The sequence below is a fragment of the Symphalangus syndactylus genome, chromosome 11 (genome assembly GCF_028878055.3).
Source record: "Symphalangus syndactylus isolate Jambi chromosome 11, NHGRI_mSymSyn1-v2.1_pri, whole genome shotgun sequence".
Lineage (NCBI taxonomy): Eukaryota > Metazoa > Chordata > Mammalia > Primates > Hylobatidae > Symphalangus > Symphalangus syndactylus.
The window spans coordinates 126,407,762-126,435,742 of record NC_072433.2 but is presented as its reverse complement, the minus strand read 5'-3'; the positions used below and the strand labels follow the sequence as shown (position 1 = coordinate 126,435,742).

Sequence of the window (27,981 nt, the reverse complement as noted above, 5' to 3'; positions counted from 1 at the left end):
AATCCCAGCTACTCGGGAGGCTGAGGCAGGAGAATCGCTGGAACCCAGGAGACGGAGGTTGTGGTGACCCAAGATCGCACCACTGTATTCCAGCCTGGTGACAGAGCAAGACTCCATCACACACACACACACACACACACACACACACAAAAGAGGTGAAAGACCACACCACAAAGCAGTAAAACAAGGCATTTTTTTTTAATTTAAAAAAAAAAAAAAAGAAAAGAGACAGAGTCTTGCCATGTTGGCCAGCTTGGGGTCAAGTGATCCACCTGCCTTGGCCTCTGAAAGTGCTGGAATTATAGGCGCAAGGTACCACGTCCAGCCAAACAAGGCATTTTGATTGGAGTCTTAGAAATTACAATTTGGGAGACACAGATTCACCTAGAAGCCCAATGGGGTTCTGAAAAGAAAGAAGTAGAGGTTTTTAAAAGAAAGCAGAGGGTTAATACACAAGTTGTTTTGAAAGAATTATCACTGGTGGAGGTGGCTGGCTTAGTACACGAATCCATATTGATTGGTTGCCGCTGTTCAGGAGTTGTAGCACTGGTGAAATTCAGTTTTCCAGGATGTAGTGGTTATTGCAGTTTTGGCCCAGTTCAAAGCTTCAAGGCAAGCTTGTATTTTTCATTTTTGTGTTTTGCAAGTTGCAGGTTGTGCAGGCAGTCCTTCTTAGAATGGCTTCCCAACTCCATTTTAGAGCTCTGAACCAAAGTGACGCCATTTTGTGTATAACTTTTCACATTTTCCTCTTTTGATCAAGATCCGAGGCAGCATAGCTGATAAATCATTGGTTGGTTGGCCACAGATTAGTTATCTGTTTCCCTTAGAGCTAGAAACACCTGTGTCTAGAGTGTTATGTCCCACAAAAAGTGGTTGTCAAGTCAGTGCGCATCCAAGCTTCCAAGATTAGTCAAATTTGAGTAACAAGGGGTCCACTTTAACAAGCAGGCCTGCATTAGTCTAAAGCAGTTAGCTGTATATCAGGAGAGGCATACATTTGATTAACCATTTAAATGTCTAAGTGTTGTGACATCATGATTTTAACATCTTGGATATAATGGGACAAACAGAAGGTACAAGTCCTTCTGCCAGCTGCTCAGGTCCTGGGTCCCTTGACTGTGGCTTCCAGAATAGCAGAGCAGCTTTTAGATCCTGCAAAAAAGTGCTAAAAAAAAAAAAACACTGAAAATCAACTGATAAAAGACAGATTAATAGGAGAAAAGGCATACAAGTTTTATTAATGTGCCTGGGGGGAAGGCGAGGCATCACAGAGTGATTATCCCCCAACCCCCAATGGGGTGTGGACCCCTATATACCCTTTTTCATAGGGGAGTAAGGAGATGGGGTAGGTGTGTAATTCTTTTGAGGAGCAATAAATTATTATAAGGGAGAATAAATGGACCAGGGAGACAGAAATTAACTTTTAAATGATTCTCTTTGGAATCGCAATGAGCCTGAGGGGCAGGCCTTATGAAAAGGTCCATCCATGTCTGGCTCTATTCCTCAGTCTTCATTTCTTTGATAGATAATGAGATTTGAAGGACAGAATAGAAGGAGGCAACTGTGTTTCTTTTAGTAAGAAGCTTTCTTAGTCAGATGAGGAAATTCCAGAGGGAGTTCCTCTCTGCCCTTGGTTGAAGCAAGAATAAGACAAGGTTAGAGGGACCTTGACTCTCAGGCTTATTTCTCAGGCCTTTCCATTTTCAAAAGCACCCAGCATACCCAAGTACCATCATTTTCTGTGCCTCAATATTCCCTAGTCTGAAATTTCCCTAGAAGTTTCACAAACGAAATAGTGAGTTGGCCATAAAGAGAAAAATCAAGTTAAATAGAATAGAATTTTGGCTGGGCATGGAGGCTCACACCTGTAATCCCAGCACTTTGGGAGGCCAAGGCGGGAGGATCACTTGAGGTCAGGAGTTCGAGACCAGCCTGATCAACATGGTGAAACCCCATCTCTACTAAAAATACAAAAATTAGCTGGGCATGGTGGTGCGTGCCTGTAATCCCAGCTACTGGACAGCTGGCAACCAAGGACATTGGATAAAGAACCTCAACCAAGGTAGGGGGTTAGGGAATGAGACAACTCATAAACAGAGTCCATGGCCATGGGAGAGGTGTGGAACACAAGGGGTTCCTCCTGCAGGAACTGTGCTCGAATCCGTGGCCACACCAGAACACAGAAGGGAGTCGCTTCTTTCTCCCACTCAATTCTGACACCATTTAATGTCATCCAAGGGGCAAAAGACCACACTGCAAAGCAGCAAGACAAGGTGTTTTTATTGAGGTCTTAGGAATTGCAATTTGGGAGACAGATTCAGCTAGAAGCCACTTGTGTTCTGAAGAGAGAGGGTAGAGGAGGGGTTTTTTGAAAAGCTGAGGGTGATTAGACAAGTTGTTTTGAAAGAGGTGACTGGCTTAGTACAAAAATCCATAGTTTATTGGTTGGTGCTGTTGAGGAGTTGTAGTGCTGGTGAAATAAAATTTTCCAGGATGCAGTGGTCATTGCAATTTGGCCCAATTCAAAGGTTCAGGGTAAGTTCCTGTATTTTTTTTTCTTTTTGGAGTTTTTAATTTTATTTTTTTTCAAGTTGCAGGTCATGTAGGGAGTCCTTTTTAGAATGGCTTCCTCCCTCCATTTTAGAGCTCTGAATTATTTTATTTATTTATTTTTTTGAGATGGAGTCTCACTCTGTCACCTAGGCTGCAATGCAGTGGCGCAGTCTCGGCTCACTACAACCTCTGCCTCCCAGGTTCAAGCGATTCTCCTGCCTCAGCCTCCTGAGTAGCTGGGATTACAGGTGCACACCACCACGCCTGGCTAATTTTTGTATTTTTAGTAGAGTTGGGGTTCACTTTCACCATGTTGGTCAGGCTGGTCTCAAACTCCTGACCTGTGACCCGCCCGCCTCGGCCTCCGCAAGTGCTAGGATTATAGGCGTGAGCCACCATGCCTGGCCTTTATTTTATTTTTTGAGGTAGAGTTTCACTGTGTCACCCAGGCTAGAGTGCAGTGGCATGATCTTGGCTCACTGCAACCTCTGCCTCCCCGGTTCAACCAGTTCTCCTGCCTCAGCCTCCGAAATAGCTAGGATTACAGGCACCTGCCACTACCCCCAACTAATTTTTGTATTTTTAGTAGAGATGAGGTTTTGCCATGTTGGCTAGGCTGGTCTCGAACTCCTGACCTCGGGTCATCTGCCCACCTCAGCTTCCCAAAGTGCTAGGATTACAGGCGTGAGCCACCACACCCGGCCCAGAGTGAAGTCATTTTGTCTATCATGTTTCACACTTGCTTAATGTGTGGAGGAAACCACCCCCCCGACATATCTGGTATCAGAAGTGTGAGAGTACACTAGGAGAAACCTCCCGAAGTGCTGGGATTACAAGTGTGAGCCATCATGCCCAGTCTAATGTGTTTTTGTAACTCCAAATCCTCTCTGAAACAAGATAAAGAATAGATTTTAAAATGTTTAAAAAAGACATGCTGGCGCATGTGGTGGCTCATGCCTGTGATATGGTTTGGCTGTGTCTCCACACAAGTCTCACCTTGAATTGTAATAACTCCCATGTGTCAAGGGCAGGGCCAGGTGGAGATACTTGAGTCATGGGAAAGACTTCCTCCATACTCACAGTAGTGAATAAGTTTCATGAGCTCTGATGGTTTTATAAATGGGAGTTTCCCTGCACAAGCGCTCTTGCCTGCCGCCATGTAAGACGTGACTTTGCTTCTCATTTGCCTTCCACCATGATTGTGAGGCCTCCTCGGCCATGTGGAAATGTGAGTCAGTTAAGCCTCTTTCCTTTGTAAATTATCCAGTCTTAGGTATCTTTATTAGCAGCATGAGAACAGACTAATACACTCCTATAATCCCAGCATTTTGGGAGGCTAAAATGGGCAGACTGCTTGAGCCCAGGAGTTTGAGACCAGCCTGGGCAACATGGAGAAACCCTGTCTCTACTAAAAATACAAAAATTAGCTGGGCATGGTGGTGCATGCCTGTAGTCCCAGCTACTCATAGGCTGAGGCAGGAGAATCGCTTGAACACAGGAGGCAGAGGTTGCAGGGAGCAAAGACTGTGCCATTGCACTCCAGCCTGGGTGACAGGAGACTTTGTCTCAAAAAACAAAAAACAAACAAAAAAAATTAGCTGGGCATGATGGAGTGCGTCTGTAATCCCAGCTATTCGGGAGGCTGAGGTGGGAGGATCACTTGAGCATGGGAGGTTGAGGCTGCAGTGAGCCATGATCATGCCACTGCACTCCAGCTTGGGTGACAGAGTGAGACCCTGTCTCAATAAATAAATAAATAAATAAAAAATTAGAAAGGAAAAAATTTTTAGAAAGACAGGGTATTTAGTGATGATCACTGAAGGACTTTCATCAAAATTAACTGATGTGCCAGTTTTTTGACACCTTTATTCATAAGTCAGTATAATATTTGTCAGTTTGAATGTTATACACATGATAAAACAGATTATAAGAAGTATCATATTTACAATAAGAACATTATTTTATGTAACTGACTCACCAAATATGCAACCTCTTGCAACAATAACACAATGGACTCAACTCCATCCTTTGAATGGACCAATTTCATGATTCTCCTAAAAAGTTTTGAGTTGAGTATAGTTCCTTGTTGCTTCTTTCTGTGATCCAGAGCTTAAGAATCAATCCCTGGAAACCAGCCACTGGAACCAGACCTCTCCAGAATCGAGAAGAGACAGCCATAGAAAAAAGGACACAAACCCAAAAGTCTCAAGCGCTGCGCCATATGCTTGATTTCAGAGCATTCAGGCACTCAAAGTCAAGGGTGGGGCCATATATATATATGTCCTGTCATCTAAAATGCCACAACGGCCACAGTTAGCAGGATATCAGAGAGAGGAGGCGTATCGTGGAGGAATGAATCAGTCCCAACAATTATGTGAGCATTTCTAAAAATTCAATACCAAGGATTCTTGAAAATACAAGTTTACAGACGGAAGCTCTACAGCTAGCCATGAACTGAAGTGCATGTGCAGTATCAAGAAGGAAGAGCTGTGCTTATGAAACCACGCACGTCTCATTTATCTCTAATTTTAAAATAATTCATTCTCTTGTTGGGTATGCAAGTGAGCAGTGGAGAAAGTGGTGCATCTGCAATACCTGAAATTTAAAAAAAAAAAAAAAGGAAAAAAGAAAATTAAAAGTCATCACAGGAGGATGGATTTGAGTCAGTTTAAAAATGGCTGAGATTAGACGGTGGATCATAGATGCCCCTCCTCCCCATTAAGTAAAGAAGCAGAAGATGCAAGAGAGAGCATGATGGGCTAGCAGACTGGGGTGATGGGAGAGCTCAGAAGTAATTAGCAGATTATAAGGACGGAATGGAGGCATGTTGTTAATTTTTCTAGCTTACAGAGTAAGCTGACCACTCACCAGCTGGTGCTAAGGATTTCAATGCTTCCAGAAGATGTGGGCTAGAGAACTTTATTAGGCATCGGAGGGGTTCTTCCCTCTCAGCCAAGATGCTCCCATTTAAATCACTTTTGAATTTCGTTTCAAGCTGTCAACGAACATATTTATAAATGACTATTAAACGTATTGTACAAATACGAATGGTAAAATATAATGAAATCAGAATGATACATTTCATTAATTCTTGCCATTAAGAAATATAGGAATTAACAGGGGTGGGGACCATTTAATCTGCTAACTGCAAACATAGAGGGCAGGTCAGGCACGGTGGCTCATGCCTGTAATCTCAGCACTTTGGGAAGCCAAGGCAGGTCGATCACTTGAGGTTGGGAGTTTGAGACCAGCCTGGCCAACATGGTGAAACCCCGTCTTAACTAAAAATACAATATTTAGCCAGGCATGGTGGTGGGCACCTGTAATTCCAGCTACTTAGGAAGCCGAGGCATGAGAACTGCTTGAACCCAGGAGGTGGAGGCTGCAGTGAGCCAAGATGGTGCCACTGCACTCCAGCCTGGGAGACAGAGTGAAACTCCATCTCAGAAAAAAACAAAACAAAACATAGAGGGCAACTGGTGTATCAAACAACATCCAAGGCAAAATGCCAGCATGCACAGTGCCTGCCACATGGGAGATGTTGACTGTCAGTTCCACCCTCAGGTGCCCTTTACAGTTTGCATTCTTAATGGAAAATTAGTGCTATCTTTTGCAATCTGTAACTTCAATGTAAAAATACCACACTTCTTTTGAGTCACACTGAGATTTCTTTCTTTCTTTTTTGAGACAGAGTCTCACTTTGTTGCCCAAGTTGGAGTGGTACGAACATGGCTCACTGCAGCCTCGACCTCCTCAGCGCAAGTAGTTGGGACTACAGCGACATGCCACCACGCCTTGTATTTTTGAATTTTTATAGAGACAGGGTTTCGCTATGTTGCCCAGGCTGGTCTCGATCTCCCGGGTTCAAGGGATCCGCCTGCCTCAGCCTCCCAAAGTGCTGGGATTATAGGTGTGAGCCACTGTGCCCAGCTGAGATATCTTTTTAACTTCTAATTATAGAAGATTTTAAACATATACAAAAGTAAGGAGCACGGTATGAGCCCCATGTGCACATCACCCAGGTAAAATAATTATCAACTTGTGGCTGGGCGCAGTGGCTCACATCTGTAGTCCCAGCACCTTGGGAAGCCGAGGCAGGTGGATCACCTGAGGCCAGCAGTTTGAGACCAGTCTGGCCAACATGATGAAACCCCGTCTCTACTAAAAATCCAAAAAAAAAAAAAAAATTAGCCAGGTGTGGTGGCAGGCGCCTGTAATCCCAGCTACTTGGGAGGCTGAGGCAAAATTGCTTGAACCTGGGAGGCAGAGGTTGCAGTGAGCCAAGATCGCACCACTGCACTCCAGCCTGGACGACAGAGCGAGACTCCGTCGTCTCACCATATTGGCCAGACTGGTCTTGAACTCCTGGCCTCAGGTGATCTGCCCACCACGGCCTCCCAAAGTGCTGGAATTACAAGTGTGAGCCACCGCGCCTGGCCAGATTTGACATTTTTCGAAATAGAAAAGGTAGGAAAAAATTAGTAGAAGCTACGAATAAATGTGTAACCTTGACATACAGAATAGTGCCATTCTGAGATGATGTGTATAAAGGGAAGTTTAGAAAGCACATTTTCTGCTTCCTAGACCAGTGGCTCTCATGCTTGTGTGTGCAGAACCAGCTGGAGGGCTCGTGAAAACAGAATGGGGGGTCCCACCTCCCCCAGTCTAGTAGGACTAGGGTGGGGTCAAGAATCAGCATTTCCTCCCCCTTCCCAAGTGATGCTGATACTACTAATCCAGGGACTACGCTTTGAGAACCACTATCCTAGATTATCAACTGTTTAAAGGAACTAGTTTAAAGCCTGCCATTAAGGGACCCAACTTGAAAGGTGTCAATCCATTTCTCCCACTAAAACTAAATCATATCAAACAGGCTTTGGGCCTAAGTGAGCAGATCAATGACAGATTTAAAGTGTGGCCTGTAGCTACAGAAGGGCTAAAGAGAAAAAAATTTATTGGAGGGCTTGGGGGCAGTAAGGTGTTTTGAGTATGAGCATGGATAGAAATTAGAGTGATCACAATATAAGCCTCAAGTTCTCCTAGTGGTGGCAGTGGGTTTGCATTAAACCCCTGTAGCCCCCTGCCCTGGCCTTCCCGGGGGGCAGCAGCACGTGTCTGGAAGGCACACTTCTGGAACAAGCCACTTTTGTGGTACTGCCTAGGTTACTGGCTTTTCTCCATGTGATGCCGGCTGGGCTATGTAATGACTTACCTATACATTTTTTTATTCAGCAAGTATTTGTGAGTGCCTATTATGTGCCAAATACTGTCCTAGGTTGTAGATGGGCTAGAATGCCATAATCTACATTTTTTCCCTCTCAAATATACAGATTACTGCCAGTTATGCATAATTGCATTAATATGTAAGATGAAACAAAAAGGCAAATTCATAATTTCTTTCTTTCTTTTTTTTTTTTTTTTTTGAGATGGAGTCTGGCTCTGTCGCCCAGGCTGGAGTGCAGTGGCGCGATCTCGGCTCACTGCAACCTCCGCCTCCTGGGTTCAAGCGATTCTCCTGCCTCAGCCTACTGAGTAACTGGGATTACAGGCACATGCCACCAAGTCCAGATAATTTTTTGTATTTTTAGTAGAGACGGGGTTTTACCATGTTGGCCAGGCTGGTCTCGAACTCCTGACACTTCAGGTGATCCGCCTGCCTCGGCCTCCCAAAGTGCTGGGATTACAAGTGTGAGCCATCACGCCCAGCCCAGATTCATAATTTCTAAAGGTTTCTTTTGCTAACAGAGGAACTTATAAATACAATAAAGAGGTCTATTTAATTCATAAATTTATTACATGAAATTTAAGTGACAAATGAAAAAGGAACAGTTTCTTAGATTTGTTTTCCACTTAAGGTTTTTGTTCTTTTTAAACAATGTTGATATCTTGTAGTTAATATTTATTACGACGTCTTACCTTATATTGTGCAAATTCTAGCTGTGGTTGAGGATAATCTCCAAATGTTTCTTGAGTTATTCGTTGGACTCTCTCTTTTTCTACTATGTTTTCATGAATGATCCTTGAATCCACTATAGGTGGAAGATTTCAAATAAAACAGCCATTAGGAATATATTTCATCCTTAAATTATCCTCCTTTAATTCCTAACCCTTCAAATTGTTTGTATAATTTTAAAATAATATTTACTGCTTCTTCTCTTGGCTGTAATAATTTCTTAGTGTAGGGAAGTTTCTTAGTGTAGTGAAGTACAGGTTGATAAAAGAGAAAATAAAAATCATAATTCTACCACCCAGAGATAAGCACTGTTAACATTTTAGTGTATTTTTGCCTAGCTCTTTTTACAGTGAATAAAGATGCATTATCTGTCTGTCTGTCTGTCTGTCTATCTATCTATCTATTTATCTATCTCCATGGCGCCCAGCCTATATATGTATTTTTTTTAAGAGATGGGGTCTCGGCCGGGCATGGTGGCTCACGCCTGTAATCCCAGCACTTTGGGAGGCCGAGGCGGGAGGATCACCTGAGGTCAGAAGTTCCAGACCAGCCTGGCCAAAATAGTGAAATCCCATCTCTACTAAAAATACTAAAATTAGCTGGGTGTGGTGGCAGGCGCCTGTAGTCCCAGATAGTTGGGAGGCTGAGGCAAGAGAATTGCTTGAACCTGGGAAGCAGAGGTTGCAGTGAGCTGAGATCACGCCACTGCATTCCAGCCTAGTCAACAGAGTGAGACTCTGTCTTAAAAAAAAACAAAAAACAAAAAACCAACCAAAAAGAGGCAGGCAGGGTCTCACTATGTTGCCCAGTCTGGACTGGATCTCTTGGGCTCCAGTGATCTTCCCTCCTCAACCTCCCAAGTAGCCGGGACCACAGATGCATAACATTGTTCCTAGCCTCACCTATATATTTTTAAAACTGGAATCGTAAGATACACGCAATTTTATATCCTGCTTTCTTTACCTAAAATGAGGTCAAAAGCAGTTCCTATGACACTGGAAAATCATAAAAGTGTTTAGTTTATAACAGTGGCACTGTTTCGTTTCATTGCCAAATCTCTACTAAGAGATAGGAAAGTTTTCATTTTTTAATGAATTTATATTTTACCCCACCACTTTTGTAAATTTACTTTAGTAGTTCTGTACTCTGTTCTCTTGGGTTTTCTAGTGAGAGACTTCAGACATCTGTGAGTAGCAATACAGTCATGATTCTCATTGTTCTACAAGTATATCCAGCGCATTAAGAGCATGGGCTCCAGATCCAGACGTACCTGGATTTCACTCCTGGTTTTGCCACTCCTTAGCTGTGTAACTTTGCCTAGAGAGTTACCATACCTCCCTGAAACCCAGTTTCCTGATGAATAGCGCTTATTCACAGGACTACTGTAAAGATTAAGGAAAGAATACATATAAATATCTTAGTGTGGTGCCTGGCACACAAGAAATGCTCAACAACTATTAGCTAATTTTTGTTTTTGTAATATTGTTTTGTTGTTTATTGTTATATTCTAGTAAATTCTAAAGGACACCTATGGTAGATTAGCTTTCCTCCTTCAACAGATATTTAATTTTCAATTTTTCTGAAAACAATAAAAGTTTTGAATTACGATCCTACTATACACGTTTTACCAAGTGAAAAAAATCTATAAGGGAATGATGCATTTCCAAAATTCAGTTTCATATTAACACACACATACTATTTATATCTAGTCCAAGGCTTCTTTCCTGTAGAGGTGTCGTAGAGTTGTGAGTTTCAAAGTTCTAGGGAAAAAAAAAGTGAATATTTTACTAATATTGACATCTTGAAGTACACATATTAATTTTTTTTAGTATATTAAAGTATGCCAAATGTTTATTTTTTTCCAACAGAAAGATCCAAGGCCATATCCTGCCTGAGGTGGCTGAGTTGAGCAGGACACTGACAAGGAGGCTGCTGAGCCTGCAACTGGACTGTTCTGTTTGAGGAGCTCTGTGCTTTATCATAGAAATGGATCTGGTGAGTGCACAGCCCAGGGAATGTACGGCAGCATTTGCACTGTGGTATTTCAGCATCGTCAGTGCTGAATCTTCATAACCCTAAAAAACTTACTGAGATTGGAAAAATAACTTTTCTACTGTAAGTCTGAATCTCTTGAACCCCTTCTCCTACCTTCACCCACTGAATCTATTGTTTTTATAGTTCAGTGCTTGACAATGTGGATTTTCCTAACAATGCCGCTGTCTTTTTTTTTTTTTTTTTTGAGACAATATCTCAGTCTGTTGCTCAGGCTGCAGTGAGTGGCATGATCATGGCTCACTGCAGCCTCAGTCTCCCTGGGCTTTGGAGATCCTCCTAACTCAGTCTCCCAGATAGCTGGGACTATAGGCATGCAGCTCCACGCCTGGCTATTTTTTTTTTGAGACAGAGTCTCACTTCGTTGCTCAGGCTGGAGTGCAGTGGCACTATCTCCACTCACTGCAAGCTCCGCCTCCCGGGTTCACGCCATTCTGCTGCCTCAGCCTCCCAGGTAGCTGGGACTACAGGTGCCCCCCATCATGCTCGGCTAATTGTTTTGTATTTTTAGTAGAGACGGGGTTTCACCGTGTTAGCAAGGATGGTCTTGGTCTCCTGACTTCATGATCCGCCCTCCTCGGCCTCTCAAAGTGCTGGGATTACAGGTGTGAGCCACCGCGCCCGGCATGCCTGGTTATTTATTGTATTTTTTTGTAGAGACGGGGTTTCGCCATATTGCCCAAGCTGGTATTGAACTCCTGGGCTCATGGGATTTGCCCTTCTTGGCCTCCCAAAGAGCTAGGGTTACAGGCGTGAGCCACCATGCCCGGCCACTACTGTCATATTACAGCAGAACAGTTTATATCAATTTGGTGAGAGGGTAGTAGGTAGGAGGAGATGGCTAGAGAAGAAAATCATGATCTAACTTTAAAAAATATATATTATTTATTTTTTATTTTGTAGAGATGGGGTCTCCCTATGTTGCCCAGGCTTGTCTCAAACCCCTGGGCTCAAGCATTCCTCCCACCTTGGCCTCCTAAAGTGCTGGGATTATAGGCGTGAACCACTGTGCCTGGCCTCATGATATAACTTCTTAATGTTAGTTTTTCCTTAAAAAGGGACTGCTTGCAGAGAGCTGTCACTTCTTTCTGCTTAGAACAGATGAAAATACAGAAGTATAACATCTCTAGTGGCTCAAAGATATACACAGAGCATTAACAATCCACTCACAGGAGTGTCAACACATATGCAGACATTTGCCATGCACAGTTTGAAAATACACCCCTGTATCTGTAAGGACAGATCTGTATTTGTCATTAGAGGGGAACATTACATTCAAATAATTTTAACACATGAACTTTGGGACTTAAAAAACCACTGCTTTTCCCTTTAATTCCAGTGCCTATATAACCTGCTTGACTGATGGGACAAAAAGTTAATTCTACTTTTCTGTTGTTTGATAGAATAATATATTTAGCTTCAAAAGACAATGTGAAATTACTCTAAAGAGAAAACAAATTCCAGTGTGATTAGCTGATTTGGAAGCTGAGATCTACAGCATCGACTCCAGTAACTAATGAGTGGTATAAAACACAATACAATTATAAAAAGATGACTGTGAGGAATTTTTATTTTCCTTTCATGTTCACTAATTGCAAGCTTTCTTCATTTCAGTAATATCTAAACTGATCTCCTCTTGTCGGAGGTAGATTTTCCCTGTAGCTTCTAACTCCTGTGTCAAAGAGAAAATAAAGATTTACCTTTAAAGAGAGTCACTGATTGGCTCACCTGATTATACTGTTTAAAAACAATAGCCTTAAGAGAGTCCAGATACCGACTTCTCAGGTCCATTTTCACAATCTGGCGGTGTTTGCTAGCAATTGTCAGCGCCTTGAAATGAAAATTTGCAAGACTATTATTAGGATTACTGTCTCTGTGTTTATAATACTTGTCAAAGTAAAATGTAAGAGCTGCAATTAGTGAATAGTTTCCCTGTAAATGTAAAAAGAAGTCTAGAAAAAAATCTGATAGCCTGTTACTGAGCTTCAAAAACAAAGTGGTTAATGGCATTAAGATTCTGATAAATGCAGTCTTTTGTATCGTTTTTTAGAAAAGTGATCCTGTTTAAAGTTAGAAGTTACTAATAAATCAAGTTCAGACTTAGGAATAAACAATAAATACTCAAAATGTTACTGTTTTTGAATATCAGTCATCTAATACTATAAAGATATTGCCATACAAAAATGCAGATATGTATGCTTTAGGGCAAATACTGAAGAAAAAAGTATGTATTGAATACAACTTATAAGAGTTTCCTGTCATTAGGGGAAAAGAAGACTGAAACAGAATTACTATGATAGGATAACATATTTACCCAGATCTAGAGAACAGAGACAAGTTTGCCTTAAGATACACAATAGAAATGAACATTAGTCTGCGTGGTGGCTCACGCCTGTAATCCCAGCACTTTGGCAGGCCAAGGCAGGTGGATCACTTGAGGTCGGAGTTTGAGACCAGCCTGGGCAACATGGTGAAACCCCACCTCCACTAAAAATAGAAAAATAAATTAGCCAGACACAGTGGTGAGTGCCTGTAGTCCCAGCTACTTGGGAGGCTGAGGCAGGAGAATTGCTTGAACCTGGCTTGAACCAAGATCGCTCCACTGCACCCCAGCCTGGGTGACAGAGTGAGACTCCGTCTAAAAATAAAAAAAGAACATTAGCCTTTGGGGTAATGTTTAAACTACCTGTGGCAAGGTGTACTCACCTGGCTGTGAGTGGATGAAAGACCACTATGTATCATGGAGGAGGAGACCCCAAATGTAAAGAAGTGTTTTAAAGAAACAGAAGTGAGTAGCAGTCTTTGCCATTTCAATAAACCACCAAAAAACTTAAATGATAAGCAAGTAGTCACAGGGACCCTAGGGCTCGCCTGGTCACAACAATGGAGTCCTTGGTACTCCACACCGCATCTCCACCCAGCTCTGCTGTGGAGTGACAGGACATGATGCAGCCAGGATGGTGGAGCTGCTCGCCTGCAACCAGCTGATGTGGCAGCTCTGGAACCAACTGAAGGTGCTACTGTGGTTGTGAATGCTAACAGTGGTAGCAGCAAGTGCCAGGCCAATTTAGGGAGAAATAACTTTGGGGAAAGATGCTAGGAAGACTGTGATATTAAAGGCAGAACCATAAAGAGAAGCAGGCTGAGAACAGAGGCTACATCTTATGTGAAAGCAGTCTCCTTGTGTATGGAATGTGGGAGAAATGGTTACAAATGAACATAATGTTCATTAATAAGCAAATTATACAATTATGAAAAAGTAATGAGGTATATTCATTTGTAACCATGTGGAAATGTTATGTTAATTTTCTTTTTCTTTTAAGACGGAGTTTCTTTCTCGTTGCCCAGGCTGGAGTGCAATGGTGCGATCTGGGCTCACTGCAACCTCTGCCTCCAGGGTTCAAGCAATTCTCCTGCCTCAGCCTCCCAAGTAACTGGGATTACAGATGCCCGCCACCACGCCTGGCTAATTTTTTTATATTTTTAGTAGAGATGGGGTTTCACCATGTTGGCCAGGCTGGTCTCAAACTCCTGACTTCAGGTGATCCACCTGCCTCGGCCTCCCAAAGTATTGGGATTACAGACGTGAGCACCGTGCCCGGCCTACCCTGGCTTTTCTAATAACCATCTTGTAAAGGAAATAGCAAACTTTGACAGCAGTTATTGTGAACGAATGGAATAGGGAAAAGGGGTATGAAGTTTTGAAGACTTTTTATCTTTAGAGACTTCTGTATCAGTTGCAGTTTTTTATATTAAGTATGCATTATTTCTAGATCAAAAAACAATAAAATATAGCTCCAATCTAATATCTTATGCCATGTTCCCATCTGCAGATAACGACACTCTCTGTTTCTTATTTTAGGAGAACAAGAATTACATGTGGTATTCTATATCTTTTGTTTTATTTTTTTAGAGGTGGGGTGTTGCTTTGTCTTGTTATCACAGCTCACGGCAGCCTTAGACTCGTGGGCACGAGCAATCCTCCCACTTCAGCCTCCCAAGTAGCTGGGGCCACAGGTACATGCCACTGCACCTGGTCTAGTATTCTCTATCAAATACTTATTGAACAGTTAAAATCTATGTAGACCTTTGAGATAGAATAATAAAATATTATAGCTTGTAATAATTTGTTCCATACCTGACCCAGAAGCGGAGTATTGCGCCTCAGCTTGGAGGAGGACGTGAAGGCGTACGGAGTCTGGGAGTAGTACACCACGTAGGTAGGTTTGTACTGGTTTGGCTTTGTGTACTGTGTTCCCCAGGCAATTCGAATCCAGACTGCGTTCTCCTCAGTTTCTCTGAAGCTGACTGTCACCTTATTAAAGAAAAAGAAAAAAAAAAAGGCTTAATTTCCTAACTAAAATTTCATTGTGGCACCAACTCCAGGTGCTTTTTTGGGGTGAACAATGATGTCCCTATACTCTTGTATAAGGTTGAGACCTGGCAGTCTTTTCTGCTTTTCATGAGTATTTTGGGAATCTTTGGGAAAATATTTTGTGATTTTTTTTAAAAAAAATCCTTTTCATTTCTTTTTTTTTTTCAGACTAGGTCTTGCTCAGTTGCTCAGGCTGGAGTGCTGTGGCATGATCATAGCTTGCTCACGGCAGCCTCAACTTCCTGGGCTCAAGCAATCCCATCTCAGCCTCCCTAGTAGTTGAGACCACAGGCACGTGCCATCATGCCTGGCTAATTTTTTTAAAAAAGTTTTTTTTGTAGAGGTGATTGTTTTTTCAATAATTTCCCGGGCTTGTCCTGAAAACTGTTCTTCCATGTGTAAGAGTTTATGAGGTACGGCAGCCTTACAAATGAGATACTTGTTTTATAATGAAGCCTTCTTAGCATCTAACCCAGACCTAGCACACGCTATAAAGTTTAACAGTAAGATTTCTGTGTAATTAGGCTGGGTGTTGTGGCTTATGCCTGTAATCCTAGCACTTTGGGAGGCTGAGGTAGGAGGATCGCTTGAGACTAGGAGTTTGAGACCAACCTGGACAACATAGTGAAACTCAATATCTACTGAAAAAAAAAAAAAAAAAAGCCAGGCACGGTGGCATGTGCCTATAGTCCCAGCCACTCAAGAGGCTGAGGTGGGAGGATGGCTTGAGCCTGGGAGGTCTAGACTATAGTGAGCCGAGATCATGTCAGTGCATTCCAGCCTGGGCAACAGAGTGAGACCATGTCTCAAAAAAAAAAAAAGAAGATTTCTACGTCATAATGCGCTTAAAGAAGATTTCTATGTAATAATGGGCTTGAAAATATATTACTCCTAATGCTCTTATGCATTTAGCTCAAAAGCTAAAAACTCCTCTAAAGGAATGTTACATGGTGAGACCAGAGGTACTACCTTGAATCCATTTCATGGATAAAATACAGACCTTTCCAAACTTTTAAATATGGTTGCCAGTTGGTCTGGAATTTAATAGCCTGCTCCTGGATTATCAGCTTCCCTCTGATTCAGCTTTCCTTTAAAGCTCTGAGCCTAGAAAGGAGGGACTTGAGTGAGATGCACTCGGCTTGCCCACATCTCTGTTTCCTCCCTCTGAGATCTTGTTGTAGGAAAAGTGGGTTGTTACAGTGGCACTAGCAAATTCTGCCCATTCTTTAGCAGCTTTTACAAATTTCCTCGGTGCAGGAGACAAGAAAGTCTCCCCAGTCCAGGGTATGGCGGCACACAGCTGTCTGACTTTCCTGAGTGAGCATCATAGAGCTTGGCCCCAATCACGTGCTCAGTGGGCCTCTACTGGCTTGAATGGAAGATTGTCTTATTCTGAATAGCTTCTTTGTTTCACATTACAAAAGCAAAAACATCTGTAAAATCAAGGGTGCTTCAGGTTTGTATTGACCATTACTGGAACTACTAGCTACATGTGGCTATTTAATGTAAAAAATCATTAAAGTTTAATAAGATTAAAAATTCAGGCTGGGTGCGGTGGCCCATGACTGTAATCCCAGCACTTTGGGAGGCCGAGGCAGGCAGATCACCTGAGGTTAGGAGTTCGAGACCAGCCTGGCCAACATGGAGAAACCCCATCACTACTAAAAATACAAAAATTAGCTGGGCATGGTGGTGCGTGCCTGTAGTCCCAGCTACTCGGGAGGCTGAGGCAGAAGAATTGTTTGAACCTAGGAGGCAGTTGCAGTGAGCCAAGATCTCGCCACCGCACTCCAGCCTGGGCAACAGAGTAAGACTGTCTCAAGGAAAAAAAAAAAAAAAAATTAAAAATTCAGCTGCTCAGTCACACTAGCCACAAGTGCTCAGCAGCTACATGTGGCTGAACTGAACAATACCAATATAGAGCATTTCCATCACTGCAGAGAGCTCTGTTGCACTGACTCCTCTGGAAAAAGAAGCCTCAGGCCCTGAATGGACAGGAGAGAGGAAAGGGAAGTTTTCATAATATTTACAGTGTGTTTTTGATATGGAGTAGAACAGTATGAACTATTACTAACTGAATTTCTTACAAATTAAAAAAAAAAACTATGATAGTAGCAAATTTTAAGTGCACAGACGTCATTACATTGAATTTTATGTAAAAGATGAATTTTATTCTTACATTTTTTAATGCTCTCTGAAGAATTTTCTTAAACGAATTTTTAAATTGTTTCATATCAAAAAGGTCAACATCTTCACCTGCCAAAGTGAAAAAAAATAAAGAAAAATCAAGAGAGCTACAATGTCTTCAGTAAATACATTTGTAAAGTACCATGAAACTAAGCATTTTGTATAATTCCAGAGTAATAATGATCAAATCACACAAATGCTGCTAGTACTTCTGACATGGCACCAAGAAGTATGTTTCTCATTTTCTGTGAGTAATAAATAATCACCTCATTTTGAAAGAAATGAGGAACATACTGCTATTCTTCTTTTTTGGATGTAGAGTCTCGCTCTGTCACCCAGGCTGGAGTGCAGTGGTGCAATCTCAGCTCGCTGTAACCTCTGCCTCCTGAGTCCAAGCCAAACTATCAAATATAAATATTCAATTGTAAACAGAAAATATTACCTGGTCCTTTACTCATCTGAAAAACATCCCAAACTTTCTGGTGTTGATGAAATTGCGTATCTGAGAGAAGGAAGAAAGGTTTACTGCTAGCATATCATAGAACTTTGAAGTAATATGCTTATAGATATTTCTATACTTTAAAACTGGGGAAAATAATAATAATTCATAAATCGGGTTATACAGATTTGTATTCAAAATATGAACTTTATATGGATTAAATTTACTTCATATAAATAAAGCAAATCATAATTACTCAATTCAACGGAGTTAGATAATACAGTTGAGTTTTGGTATTTATTCTAAACCCATTTATTCCATTTCCACGTAAGCCTGCCCCACAGAATGCCCCATTAATTGGCAAGACAGGGAATGCTGTGCCCCACAGGACCCACATTTGAGCCAGCTGTTCCTCTGCCTGGAGCCTTTTCTCCTAGCTCCTTACACACCCCGCTCCCCACCTCATTCTGCTCTCTACTCAGAATAGTCCCCACCCTGATCACCCTACCCCAAACGCCCTGCGTTAGTTCCTAGTTCCCGTCGGAGGACTCATCACTACCTGACGTCACATTATGTATGTATGTATGTATTTATTATTATTTTTTGAGACGGAGTTTCACCCTTGTTGCCCAGGCTGCAGTGCAGTAGTGCAGTCTCAGCTCACTGCAACCTCTACCTCCCGGGTTCAAGCGATTCTCCTGCTTCAGCCTCCTGAGTACTGGGATTACACGTGCCTGCCACAACGCCTGGCTAATTTTTTGTATTTTTAGTAGAGATGGGGTTTCACCATGTTGGCCAGGCTGGTGTTGAACTCCTGACCTCAGGTGACCCACCTACCTTGACCTCCCAAAGTGCTGGGATTACAGGCATGAGCCACCGTGCCCAGCCACATTATTTATTTAGATGTTCATTTGTACACTGCCTGTCTTTCCAGTTAGACTCTGATGGAAATGAGGGACCTGTTCACTGTTGTAGTCCCAGGTCGAAACTTAACTGCGTGGCATAAAGCAAGCACTCAATATTTGTTTTGTTTTTCTAAGAGACAGGGTCTCACTATGTTAACTGGGCTAGACTTGAACTTGCGGGCTCAAGCGATCCTCCTGCCTCAGCCTCCCAAGTGTCCCACACCACCACACCAGGCTTCAGTATATGTTTGATGAACGAATGAATGAATAAGTATATGACAGAAAACACCTTTCAGGAGTTACAAACTTGGAGTGTCTTGGATAGAAATGGACCTAGGAAGTTAGCAAGTTCAACCATATCCCTTCATTCTTCGGGCTTAAAACTGTCTCTGCACTGACCTCTGTCTGTGTCTCTGGACTTCAGACCAGGTTTTCTTTTCTTTTTTTTTTTTTTTTTTTTTTTTGAGACAGAGTCTTGCGGTGTCGCCAGGCTGGAGTGCAGTGGTGCGATATTGGCTCACTGCAACCTCTGTCTCCTGGGTTCAAGTGATTCTCCTGCCTCAACCTCCCGAGTAGCAGATTACAGGTACCTGCCATCATGCTCAGCTAATTTTTTGTATTTTTAGTAGAGATGGGGTTTCACCATAGTGGCCAGGCTGGTCTCCAACTCCTGAACTCAGGTGATCCACCTGCCTTGGTCTCCCAAAGTGCTGGGATTACAGGTGTGAGCCACTGTGACCAGCCAGGTGCTTAATGAATTTTTGAATCAATCTATGAGAAATGGGAATGGTGTGGATCCATCTTTTATGCTTGAGAGAATCCAACCACTGAAAATGAGACAAACTAAATCAGAGGCAGATGCTCTAAATTCAGCAGTAGCTGAAATGGAGCATGCCATGAGTTGGAGCAAAGTATTAATAAACATAATTTTTGTTACACTTACAGAAAACAGCTAATACATAATGACTGCAATTAGTTAATACCAGGCTCTAAGTATTTAACAGGTACTCTTATTTAATCCTCACCATAACCTTATGTGATATTATCACTATTATACAGATTGGTCAAATGATAATACCAGAGGTGCTGGTATGCCACAGAGATGTTAACCAGCTTCCTCCAGGGCTCACAGGGAGGCAGTAATGGAGCCATGAAATGAACCCAGGAAGTCTGGCCCTAGGGCCTGTGTTCTCAGCCACTATATTATGCTGCCTTCTGATAAAAAAAAAACAGACATCTTGAAAAAGTACAGACAGGAAAGCTAGACAAAAATCAATGAAACGGAAGGGAAGAGAGGTGAGATGCTACAAATTTTCAGAAAGATATTTTCAAATCCTTTAATAATAATACAGATGCTTCCTGACTTATGATGGGGCTATGCCTGATAAATCCACCTTGAGGTGAAAATAATTCACCTAACCTTCATATATCTTAGCTTAGCCTAGCCTACCTTATGTGTGCTCAGAGCACTTACATTAGCCTACAGTTGAGCAAAATCATCCAACAGAGTCTTCTATCATAAACTGTTGCATACCTCATGTAACTTCCTAAATACTGTACTGAAAGTAAGAAAAGAACGGTTGTATGGGAACTCAAAGTATGGTTTCTGTTGACTGTCTGCTGCTTTCATACTAGTTGAAAAATGTTAAGTTGAGCTGTTGTAAGTTGGCAAGCTGAGTAATACAAAGCCTAACATTTGCTTTGTGCTTCTGATGTGCCAGTTACCACGCTAACAGCTTCTCAGGCACTACCTCATTTAATCCTAACAAGAAAACCGTGAAGTAGATCATGTACTATTATCTCTGCTTGAAGTCTGAGGCTCAGAAAGGTGATGCAACTTGTCAAAGAACATACGGCTGAGTGACATACTGGGACTTGAAACAAGGTCTCCTCAACTCTAGACTCTGAGGCGTTATATACAAAATTGCTTCTGGGACAAGTACAGTGGTTCACACCTATAATCCCAGCACTTTGGTAGGGGGAACACTTGAGCCCAGGAGCTGGAGACCAGCCTGGGTAACACGGCAAAACCCTGTGGCAAAAAATACAAAAAATTAGCCATACATGGTGGTGCACTCCTACAGTTCCAGCTACTCGGGAGGCTGAGGTTGGAGAATCACTTGAATCCAGGAGGCAGAGGTCGCGGTAAGCTGAGATGGCGTTACTGCACTCCAGCCTGGGCGACAGAGGGAGACCCTGTCTCACAAACAAAGAAACAAAATTGCCTCTAATAAAACTGATTGGTTAAGTATAAATACAAATCACTAAAACTTACAAATGATGTCTAACAGGGCAGCATCACTGAGAGTTGCACACTTTTCCTAAAAGAGAAAACAAATTATTTAGTAACTGTGGTGATAGGTTTGGTTCTATCCCATTTAAAACACATGTTAGGATTGGTTAGAACAGACTGTTAGCACGTTCTCGGTACTTTACTGACAACCCATCTCCAATCTCTTCTCCTGTTAACCAATAGACATTCTTTCTAATTCCTGTCTTAGTCCACAACCTTCTCTCACAATTTATTCCTCATTTATCACTTTTAACTTTTTGATTTTTTAAAAATTAACTTTATTGAAGTATAATTATCATCCATTAAACTGTATATTTTTAAAGTATACAATTTGATACATTTTGACTTATGAATATACACACAAAACCATTACCACAATCAAGACAGTGACAATATCCACCAGCATTGCCTCCCAAATTTTCTCGTGTTTCTTTCTTTTTTTTTTTTTTTGAGACAGAGTCTTCCTCTACTGCCCAGGCAGGAGTGCAAACGCGCAATCTTAGCTCACTGCAGCTGCTGTCTCCCGTTCAAGTGATACTCCTGCCTCGGCCTCCCGAGGAGTTGGGATTACAGGTATGCGCCAGCATGCCCAGCTAATTTTTGTATTTTCAGTAGGGAAGGGGTTTCAACATGTTGGCCAGGCTGGTCTCCTAACCCCAAATGATCTGCCTGCCTTGGCCTTCCAAACTGCTGGGATTCCAGGCAGGAGCCACTGAGTCCAGTCTTGTGTCCCCTTCTTATCACTGCCCACTTCCTTCTACTCTTCTTGGTTCCCATGTCTCTACCTCTCAAGCCTTAGTCCTAGGGCAAATGCTTATCTGCTTTCTGTCATTACAGATTTGTTTGCATTTTCTAGAGGTTTATATGAATGTTAACATAAGTGTGTACTCATTTTTTTGGTCTGGCTTTTACTCAGCATAATTATTTTGATATCCATCCATATGTTAGCATCTATGAATACTTCATTCCTTTTTACTGCTGAGTATATCCACTGTATGGAAACATCACAATCTGTTCATCTGTTTACCTGCTGATGGACATTTGGGTTGTTTCCAGTTTGTGGCTTTTATGAATAATGTTGCTGTGAGCATTAGTACACACGTCTTTATGTGAATGTGTTTTGTTTTGAAAACAATGCTACAATGCATCTTGATTTATATGACTAAATATCAATTATAATATTTATACATACCTTCTATTTTTTATTATTTTCTCATCATAAATTTCTGTAAGTAGAATTGCTAGGTCAAAAAGTATATTTATTTAAAAGCGAAGGAGGCCAGGCATGGTGACTCACACCTGTAATCCCAGCACTTTGGGAGGCCAAAGTGAGCAGATCACCTGAGGTCAGGAGTTCGACACCAACCTACCCAACATGGCAAAACCTCGTCTCTACTGAAAATACAAAAATTAGCCAGTGTGGTGGTGCGTGCCTGTAGTCCCAGCTACTCAGGAGGCTGAGGCACTAGAATCGCTAGAACCTGGGAGGCAGAGGTTGCAGTAAGCTGAGTTTGTGCCACTGCACTCTGGCCTGGATGACACAGCAAGACTCTGTCTCAAAAATAAATAAATAAATAAATAAAAGTGAAGGAGGGACGGGTATATTGGAATAAGAAAATTATTTGAACTATATTTGCAACTTTTCTGATAGTCTGAAAACATTTTAAAACAATAAGCAATTAAGTAGATAAATACACATGAAAGACAGAGTCTCTTTCCCTACAACTTTGCCAATACATCCGGGTGTTGTTGTCTTTTCATCCTTGATAATTTGATAGGTTTAAAAAAATACTGCAAAAAATACTGCTCGTTATTTTAATTTGTACTGTTTTTTCTTCTATGATATTTACTTTTTCCATCTTACTGATTTTTAAGCATTCTTTTAGGATGAAAAGGTCAATTAAAAATTAGGTTTTTTTCCACTGCAGTTGTATATAGCCCTCATCACTTCACTAGTAGTTTAGCAGCTACCTTACATCTCTTTTGGAGTAAGAATAGAAGAAAGAAAAACCCAAGGGGTAGCACTCTGTTCAAGGCTCATCATTTTTAACACTGTTACCTCACACAGATGGATCAAGTGCTGAACTACACATTCCTTTCTCTGCCGGAAATTTACAGTCTGCAGTTGATTTTCAGACAAAAAATCCCAGGCCTTCAGGATTGTTGTCAGTTCATTCATGGGGATTTTCAAGATGGTCCTCTTGATGAACTCAGCAACAGTCTCATCCATCTCTTTGGCACTTTTAAAAAACAAAAACAGCACAACAAAGTATTAACCAAATACAATACTTGTCTGTCTGCCTTTACATATATACACACACATATGAAAAATAGAGACAGGGTCTCACTACATCGCCCACGTTGGTCTTGAACTCTTAGGCTCAAGCAATCCACCAGCCTCAACCTGCCAAAGTGCTGGGATTACAGGCGTGAGCCACTGCCCCTGGCCATCAGCATCATATTTAGCTGGGATTTTGATTTGTAGGTCAAACGCCTAAATGTTTACACTTTTTCAGCTATTCTGCAGTGTTTTAGCATGAGCATTTATTTTCTCCTTAATGTATATTTAAATGTTTTAGAGTTTAAAAATTAGTGCTATCTCTCCTTTTCTGGCTAGAGTATTTTGATGTTTTGATGGCGATGATATATAAATCATTCATTCATTTACTGATTCATGTAACCCCTTACTGAGGATCTGTGCATGCCAGGCCCTTTTCTAGGCACTGGGGATAGATATGTCTTTGGTCAAAAAGACAAACATCTGTTCCACTATGGCGCATCCATTCTAGTGGGGAGAGAGAAACAACAGGGAAATCACAAACTATGTTAAAAGTGAGGAGCGCCGGAGAAAATGGAATAATTTTGGCAGGCTGAGTTGAGCGTGGGAGTGCTGGAGAGAGTAGGCCTCATAGAGAATATGACTTGGGGGCAATCCTTGCAGGAGAAGGAGTCATGTGGTGGAAGAGCTTTCCAGGCAGAAGGAACAGCATGTGCAAAAGTCCTGAGGCAAGAGCCTGCCTGGGGCCTTTGAGGAACAGGGAAGGGTGGCCTCCAGTGAGGGGACAGCAGAGACAGGAAGGAAGCATAGAGAAGGAGGTGCGGTCAGTCATTATGGAGGGCCTTGAAAGCCACCGCGGGGATCACTGCTTTTTTCACTCTGCAAGGTGCTGAGCACAGGCAGGACATGCTCTTGTTTAGCTTTTCTACCAGGATCAATCTGGCTACTGTACTGAGAACGCAGTGTAAGGAGGCCAGGGCAGAGGGTGGAGGTTAGTGAGGCAGGGGAAGAGGTCATGTTCTAGATATACTTTTAAGAGGGAAGTCACGGGGTTTCCAGATGGATTACATGTGGGGTGTTAGATCAAGAAAAGAACCAAAGATGAAACCAAGGTTTTTACCAGGGAACTAAAAGACCAAGTTACTATCAGCTGAGATGGCCAAGACTGCGAGAGGGGCAGAAGAAAGCTCAATTCTGTAATTCTGTTCTGAATCTGTTAATATTAAGATGAGAGTCCAAATGGAGATACTGAATAAACAGCTGGATCTGTGAGTCCACAGGACATGCTAAGAGCTAGCGGTGCAGTAGATTGCTGTCTCTTAGTCCTTTAATGCACTGCCTGTGAACAAAGAGCTCTTTCCTCCCTCACTTCTGCCCATGCCTGAAGGTGAGATTCCTTAACTGTCTGTAAGGTCCTGAGCCCCAAATCTGGTGTGCCTTGGCAAGGGATATAATCTCCAGAAGAATGACCTAGCGGCTGCAGGAATAAGGAAGGAAGATTCTGAGCCCTTTTATTATTTTCCTTTGGGCAGAAGTTGTGAGCCAATGGTGACAGCTGATCTCACGTCTGCTACTTTATTTGGGGACACCGGTGAGCCTCTCTCTCTCTCTTCAAATACACAACAAAAAAGCAAGCAAATATGATATTTATTTATTTTTTTCATTTGAGATAGAGTCTCACTCTGTCGCCCGGGCTGGAGTGCAGTGGTGCAACCTCGGCTCACTGCAACCTCCCCTGCCTGGTTCAAGTGATTCTCTTGCCTCAGCCTCCCAGGTAGCTGGGACTGCAGGCGTGCACCACCACGCCTGGCTAATTTTTGTATCTTTAGTAGAGACAGGGTTTCACCATGTTGCCCAGGCTGGTCTCGAACTCCTGACCTCAAGTGATCTGCCTGCCTTGGCCTCCCGAAGTGCTAGGATTACAGGTGTGAGCCACTGTGCGTGCTCTGCAAACATGATTTTTAAACAATGCAGGGTACCACCTGCATACTTTAACGTCCCTTAATAGTGTGTCTTGTAGGAAGGCACACACAGACCTTGGCATCTGTGTTTAAGACGCAAGCCTGTCAGTCTTATCTGTTTCCTTCACAACTTTGGGAATTCCAGGGACAAAGAGGTATCTTCCTACAAGAGTCCTGGCTGTGACTTATTTGTTGAACACTGAAAAATTATCCTTGTCCACTTCTGAAAAGAAATAGTTGACTGTATTTTAACAATATACTGAAAACGATAGTAAGACAAAGATAGGAAGGATTAGGAGTCGTTTAGAAATAGAAAAATAACTGAATTAAGGTCGTATGAACAGAATCAGGATCATGAAACAGGAGTCGGATTTGTTTCTTTGTGTAGTTACTGGACCATCTAAAGCTTTCACCATGGTCTACAAGGCCCCGTGTTGCGTGGCCCACGCTTCCCTCTCCTTGGTTTTCTGAGCTCCAACTACGCTAGTCTCTTAAATAATCTCTCTGGAGAAGGACCATTGTGCCTGCAGTTACGACTGCCTAGAAGGTTCTTCCTGTACATGTTCTCTCCAGTGACTTCTTGTAATTCTGGTGTTAGCTTAGATGGTTTCTCCACAGACTTATCCTGACCACCCGACCAAAAGTTACTTCCCCACTCTCCACTGCTAATTTTTTTTTTCCTTTTTTTTAGATGGAGTCTTGCTCGGTCACCCACACTGGAGTGCAGTGGTGCTATTTCTGCTCACTGCAGCCTCCTGCAGCCTCTGCCTCCCAGATTCAAATGATTCTCCTGTCTCAGCCTCCCGATTATCTGGGATTACAGGTGCGCAACATGACACTCAACTAATTTTTCTATTTTTAGTAAAGATGGGGTTTCACCATGTTGGTCAGGCTGGTCTTGAACTGCCAATCTCAAGTGATCCTCCCGCCTCGGCCTCCCAAAGTGCTGGGATTACAGGCGTGAGCCACTGCACCAGGCCATCCACTGCTAATTGTCTTTACAGAACTATCTGAAATTATCTTTTTAAATTTTCTGGTTTCTAAAATTGAGCTCTAGGGCAGGACGATGTTTTTATTCACAGCTATACTGCTAGACCAGAACTGCCTCACTATAGTCAGTAAGTCTAATCAGGCCAAGAACAGTCTAATGCGTCCTTGATAAATACTTGTGGAATGAATGCCTGAGGAGACAACCTGGGCGGATTGGGGTTCAACAGTCAGTGAAACATCAAATCAACACCTCTCCCATTAAGAACATGGGCGAGGGTCCGGGAGCGCGAGGTCAGTCCTTCAAGACCACCCAGGCCAACTTGGTGAAACTCCGTCTCTACTAGAAATACAAAAATTAGCCGGGTGTTGTGACGCACACCTGTAGTCCCAGCTACTCGGAAGCTGAGGCAGGAGAACCGCTTGAATCCGGGAGGAGGAGGTTGCAGTGAGCCGAGAACGCGCCACTGCCCTCTAGCATGGGCGACAAAGCAAGACTCCGTCTCAGAAAACAAAAAACAAAACAAAACAAAAAACCCACAGGCGAGGCTAGGCTGTTAAAATGAAGATTCCTGGGCCCTATCAAATTAAACTGGGAGAAGGGCGCACAGAAGGCTTGAGATTTAGCATCTTTTTTTAAAGAGTACGTCAGGTGATTAATTCTCGGTAAAGTTTGCATAACGCCAATATAAAGAAATTTGGTAAGGCGCCCTCAATCTCACCAATTAAGACGGAAATCCCTTTAGTAAACGTTTAGCCCTGTGACCATTTTTAAGCTTTCCTTTTTTTGTTGTTTTTGAGACAGAGTCTCGCTTTGTCGACCAGGCTGGAGTGCAGTGGCGCGATCTCGGCTCACTGCAACCTCCGCCTCCCGGGTTCACGCGCTTCTCCTGCCTTAGCCTCCCAAATAGCTGGGATTACAGGCACCTGATACCACATTCGGCTAATTTTTTTACATTTTTAGTAGAGACGGGGTTTCACCATGTTGGCCAGGCTGGTCTCGAACTCCTGACCTAAGGTGATCCAGCCGCCTCGGCCTCCCAAAGTGCTGGGATTACAGGCATAAACTACCGCGCCCGGCCCCATTTTTAAACTTTCTTTATACTTCCTAGCGGTTTAGTGCCTGGCATATAGTAGATGCTCAAGATCTGTGGAACGCATGATCGAAAAGATCCATTTTAAGTAACGTTCCCGTAGGCACACACCTCTGCTGAGCTCCCAACAGGCAACGCGAGGAGCAACGCAAGAGGGTAACGGACGAAAAACGACGGAAGCGGAGGTGACAGAAAAGCAAAACCCCAACTCTGGGCCAGGAAGCACCCCCAGGCTCGGAGAGCGGAGCCCCTGGTCACATGACCACACGGCCCGCCTCTGACGCAGTCGCGCGCTTACGTAAGGCTTGACCCGCCCCACCGCGGGCGAGGTGACGTCACGGTCGGCAGAGCATCACCGCCCCCTCACCTCGGCCCGTATCGTAGTTCCCCGCCTCGAGCCCGAGACCCAGTGCCAATCCTGCGCCTCACAACGTGCAACAGTTGCGAAAAAAGCCGCCCCCGAGGCCTGGGATCTGGCCTCCTCAAGGCCCCACACCCTCCGGGGCCCGATCCAATGCCGCTCGGGGCTCTCTTACCGGCCCACATCTCCTGCAGTCTCTCTCCACAGCAGCTGTTGCCGCCCGCCGCGCCTTCAAAGCCACCAATTGAAGTTCCCGCCGCCTCCAAGCCCCGCCCAGCGGAACGCAAGCATCAGGCTGTGTCTTGGGCACAGGGGACTGCAAGGGGGAGCGACTGAAGCGAAGGTCGCCAAGCCCCCGCGCTGCCCTTCTTAGAAGTGTGCAGCCTTGCACCAGTAGTGGACTGACACATAGGCTCCGTTAGGATGTGGCTTATGTGCTCGGCTTGTGGCTTAGACGCTGCCGTGCCTCAGTTGACTCACTGTGCCTCCCCCAGCGACAGACGGGAATGGGCCCATCCAGGCCAGGCGGCGCATGCTCCT

General features: G+C 43.1%; 2 protein-coding genes across 8 annotated transcripts in view; one reads left to right on the top strand and one right to left on the bottom strand.

Moving 5' to 3' along the window:
- CMC2 (C-X9-C motif containing 2) overlaps nt 1-27,981 on the top strand; it is a 64,880-nt gene that overhangs the window by 2,061 nt on the left and 34,838 nt on the right. For all 3 annotated transcript variants that reach the window (XM_063612476.1, XM_063612472.1, XM_063612473.1), the window contains one exon: nt 10,378-10,504. The gene's annotated coding sequence lies outside the window, so the exon portion shown is untranslated. The remainder of the gene's footprint in view (nt 1-10,377; nt 10,505-27,981) is intronic.
- On the bottom strand, nt 180-27,981 carry CENPN (centromere protein N). Of its 5 annotated transcripts, none has more exons than XM_063612470.1 (11): nt 27,617-27,847; nt 22,820-23,000; nt 20,743-20,788; nt 17,566-17,625; nt 17,116-17,192; nt 14,700-14,876; nt 12,290-12,391; nt 10,206-10,269; nt 8,473-8,585; nt 5,425-5,551; nt 180-1,168 (listed from the first exon to the last, which is right to left on the bottom strand). In XM_063612470.1, exons 2-11 carry the CDS (start codon nt 22,988-22,990, stop codon nt 1,149-1,151), a joined length of 957 nt encoding a protein of 318 aa, XP_063468540.1. In that variant the 5' UTR covers nt 22,991-23,000; nt 27,617-27,847; the 3' UTR covers nt 180-1,148. The 5 variants fall into 5 exon arrangements, with proteins under 5 accessions (XP_063468540.1, XP_055155667.1, XP_055155664.1 ...); XM_055299689.2 differs by lacking the exon at nt 180-1,168 and adding an exon at nt 4,393-5,151 and having other exon boundaries at nt 27,617-27,968; XM_055299692.2 differs by lacking the exons at nt 180-1,168; nt 12,290-12,391 and adding an exon at nt 2,267-5,151.